Source organism: Teleopsis dalmanni, chromosome 1 (genome assembly GCF_002237135.1).
Source record: "Teleopsis dalmanni isolate 2A chromosome 1, ASM223713v2, whole genome shotgun sequence".
Classification (NCBI taxonomy): domain Eukaryota; kingdom Metazoa; phylum Arthropoda; class Insecta; order Diptera; family Diopsidae; genus Teleopsis; species Teleopsis dalmanni.
In genome coordinates this window covers 117,942,093-117,946,047 of record NC_051846.1, presented here as the reverse complement: position 1 = coordinate 117,946,047, position 3,955 = coordinate 117,942,093, and the positions used below count along the sequence as shown (strand labels likewise).

The 3,955-nt window shown below is 36.3% G+C and overlaps 1 protein-coding gene across 1 annotated transcript; it reads left to right on the top strand.

Moving 5' to 3' along the window:
• The first annotated feature begins 224 nt into the window (after positions 1–224).
• On the top strand, positions 225–1,790 carry LOC119665698 (uncharacterized protein K02A2.6-like). The gene is made up of 2 exons (XM_038074932.1): positions 225–1,092; positions 1,225–1,790. Exons 1-2 carry the CDS (start codon positions 225–227, stop codon positions 1,788–1,790), a joined length of 1,434 nt encoding a protein of 477 aa, XP_037930860.1.
• The last annotated feature ends 2,165 nt before the right edge of the window (positions 1,791–3,955 follow it).

Genomic DNA, 3,955 nt, shown 5'->3' with positions numbered 1-3,955 from the left:
TATATTCGATCATGGCAACCCTGTATAAAGAAATAGATAAAAAAGGAAAAAATACAAAATGCGTTGTTGTTCGTCGTTGTGCTCAAAGTAGTAAGCGTGCCGTGCCATAATTATTATTATTATTAATATTAAATTGTAAATCTATATAACTTAATCAATAAAGTATATTGTATTATATATAAAGAATATAATAAAATTTGGTGACGAGGATAAAACATTAAAGGATGGCGAAGAATTTTGGTGAATTAAGCCAATATAACGTGGCGTCGGGGAAATGGAAAACACACATGGAACAAATGGAATTTTTCTTTGTTGCAAATGACATCGCAGACGCAAAAAAGAAAAAAGCGATCTTTTTAGCCTCATGTGGGACGGAAACCTACACGATATTAAAATCGGTTGCCACACCGATTAACATTTTAGAGGAAAAATTTACATATGAGGCGGCAACTAAATTATTGACTAGTTATTTTTGTCCGGCAGAAAATATAATAATACAAAGATTTAAATTTTATCGGAGAAACCAAAAAAAGGACGAATTAATTACCGAATATTTGGCAGCGCTAAGGAAATTGAGCCAAGACTGCAATTTCAACGATTTGGAGGAAATGTTACGAGACAGACTAGTCTGTGGCATGCGCGATGAAAATTTACAAAAGCGGCTTCTGGCGAATGACCAGTTAACATTAAAAATAGCGCAGGAGGAAGCTATAGCATCAGAAACAGCACAAAAAAATGCGACGGAACTTAAAACGTCAGCCAGCCTGCCAGTGTTGAATAAAATTTCAAACAACAAGGTAAAACCAAATCGTGCGCCAGTGGACCATGTTCAGAATTGTTATCGTTGTCGAGGAAATCATCATTCAGATCAGTGCAAATTTAAAGACGCGGAATGTTATTATTGCAAAAAGCGTGGATATATTGAGAGAGCTTGCATAAAAAAAGCAAAAATCAAAAAGCCAGCAACAAATAATGGGAGAAGACCAAACAGAGTAAATCTTTTAGATACAAACCAGGAAACTCAAACGACGGAGTATTTATGGTCAATGTTCGCTAAAGGTAGTCCATCGGTCAAGAGAGTGATTACGATAGGTAAATCACCGGTACAAATGGAAATAGACTCGGGGGCAAGTTACTCAACAGTAAGTGAAAAGTTATTTAGAGAAAAAATGTCGTATATTCCGCTAAAACCAAGTCAAATACAATTAAGAACTTGAGGAACAGAGAAAAATCTTGAACTGAGTGGAGAAGCAGAAGTACCAGTCTCGGTTGGGAACGTCACAAAGAAACTAAAGTTGTTAGTAGCAGCGGGTGATGGTCCGGCTCTAATTGGTCGAAATTGGTTTAACGATTTGGGAATTACTATAACTAGCAATTTATGCAATATAGAATCAACCATTCCAGTAAAAGTGATGAACTTCAGTTCAGTTTTTGATGGAAATTTTGGAGATTACAAGGGAAATCCTGTGAAGTTACAAATGTCAGTTTCAAGTAAACCGAAATTTCTTCGATATCGACATGTGCCTTTTGCACTAAAACTCAAGGTGGAAGCAGCATTAAAGAAGTTGGAAGATGAAGGCGCACTGCGTTCAATATCCTTTAGTAAGTGGGCAACACCGGTTGTACCTATTATTAAACCAGATGGTAGCATACGTATTTGTGGAGATTATAAGTGCACAGTGAATCAAATGCTTTGCAAGGAAACGTATCCATTACCTACTAATACAGAAGTGCTAGCAGCACTTCGACATTCTAATTGGCGGAACAACTTTGGAAGAGTTGTGGGATAGAACACGAACTGCTCTGAAATGTGTACAGGATGCAGGATTGAAGCTTAAAAAATCAAAATGTGTTTTCGCAGTACAAGAGACAACATTTTTGGGGTTTAAGATAAGCCGAGAAGGAGTGCGTCCAACTGACGAAAAGGTGAAGGCAATAGCTCAAGCACCAGAACCAATAAATAAACAACAGCCACAAGCTTTTCTTGGGTTAATTACGATCTATTGGAACCGCTGTATCAACTATTAAGAAAAGAGACACCTTTTAAATGGGGTAGAGAACAGAAATTAAGTTTTGAACGAGCAAAGAAACTACTACAATCAAAAAATCTGTTGGTGCATTATTCGGCTGACTTACCACTGATATTATGCGGAGACGCATCACCGTACGGAGTTGGCGTGGTTTTGGCACACAAGATGCCGGATGATAGTGAAGCACCGATTGCTTTTGGCTCCAGAACATTACAGGGCGCGAAACGAAATTATTCACAGTTGGATAAAGAAGCGCTAGCGATTATGTTTGGTGTGCAAAAGTTTCATCAATTTTTAAGTGGTAGACAATTTACAATAATGACTGATCATAAACCACTAGTGGGATTATTCAACCCAGAAAAACCAATATCACAGCATATATCACCCAGAATGTTAAGGTGGTCATTAAAGTTGGGCGCTTACCAGTACGAGATTAAATTCCGAGAAACATCACCAGAATGCAGATGCATTGAGCCGGTTACCTTTAAATGATGTAAAGCTACAAATACCGGAAATACCTGAAATATTATATTGCAATGAGGCTGAGGAACAGTTTTTAATCACTGCGAAAGACATTGCACAAGCAACCAGAAGAGATCCAGTACTATCAAAAGTAATGTGGCATATCCAAAGGAATATGCATGTGATAGTATTGGGGTGTAAATCAGCGGCTGGAGTAGGTAATCTACAATTTATAGAATCAACAATGGATAAAGAAGTGTATCTTAATATATTAAAACAAAATTTGTATAAAAGTGCCGAATATTTAGGCATAATTAACAATTTCTGTTTTTACCAGGATAACGATCTGAAGCACAAGTCGGGTCTTGTGCAGACTTGGCTTGTTGGGAATTGTCCACACATCATCCAAACACCTCCCCAATCACCTGACTTTAGTGTCATAGCAAATTTATGGCATATTCTGGAAACTAACATAAGAAAATATAACATTTATAGCAAGGAAAGTATGAAAGCTGCTATAAAATTGGAATGGCAAAAAATATCAGTGGAATATACTCAAAAATTAGTTATTTCAATGCGTTCAAGGTTGGAGGCAGTAATTAAACAAAAGGACTATCCCACTAAATACTAAAATTCACTTTTTTATGCCAAAAATTATTAATTTTCTAAAAAAAATGTATTGCACGATATAAGCTGTGAGATCAGAATTTGGTGTATGTTTGTTTTTGTTCACTTAACTTCTTGAATATTGATATTTTTGCTAAATTTTTTTTTTGTTTTATAATAAAAACTAAATATTCTTTAAGGCTGCATATTTAAAATTTTTTATTTTGAACAAAATTTTGGATTTTCACGACTAAATCTACAAAAATATTGCTTGCACGAAATAAGCTGTGAGCCACGGTACGTACGGCACCGTATCATCCATCGTCAAACGGGCAAGCAGAAAGGTTTGTACAAACCATTAAGAATCACCTGAAGAAAATGCAGTCTTCAGACATCAATAAGAATTTGGCAAATATACTTTTGCATCTGCGTACAACTCCTAATGCAAATTCAAATTCGAGTCCAGCAGAAATCTTGATGAGAAGGAAGTTGAAAACATTGTTAGATCATTTGCACCCCAGTGATGACAACACTCAGAAGCAGCTAAATTCTGATGAGTATTCCAAACAAATAAAACCAGTTCGCAGTTTCCAGTGTAGTAAAAGTGTTTGGTACCGAAATTTTGGAAGAGGTGAAAAGTGGATGCCAGGGATTATACAATCAACAGGAGATCGCAACTACAAAATTCAATCAAATAGTAACATATTGTCGAGACATATTGACCAGTTGCATAAGCGAGTTTCGGAGACACCGACAAGTTTAGAATCCAATATAACTCCAGTAACAGTAACTTCAGTGGCACAACCGGAAGAGCAAGACGACCAAGTAAGTCCAGGTCATTCATCAAATGAATATAT

Coding starts and splice junctions, on each gene's coding strand:
- LOC119665698 (XM_038074932.1), top strand. CDS start 225: ATGGCGAAGAATTTTGGTGAATTAAGCCAATATAACGTGGCGTCGGGG. Junction 1,093..1,224: donor CAAGAGAGTGATTACGATAG/GTAAATCACCGG, acceptor CTTGAGGAACAG/AGAAAAATCTTGAACTGAGT.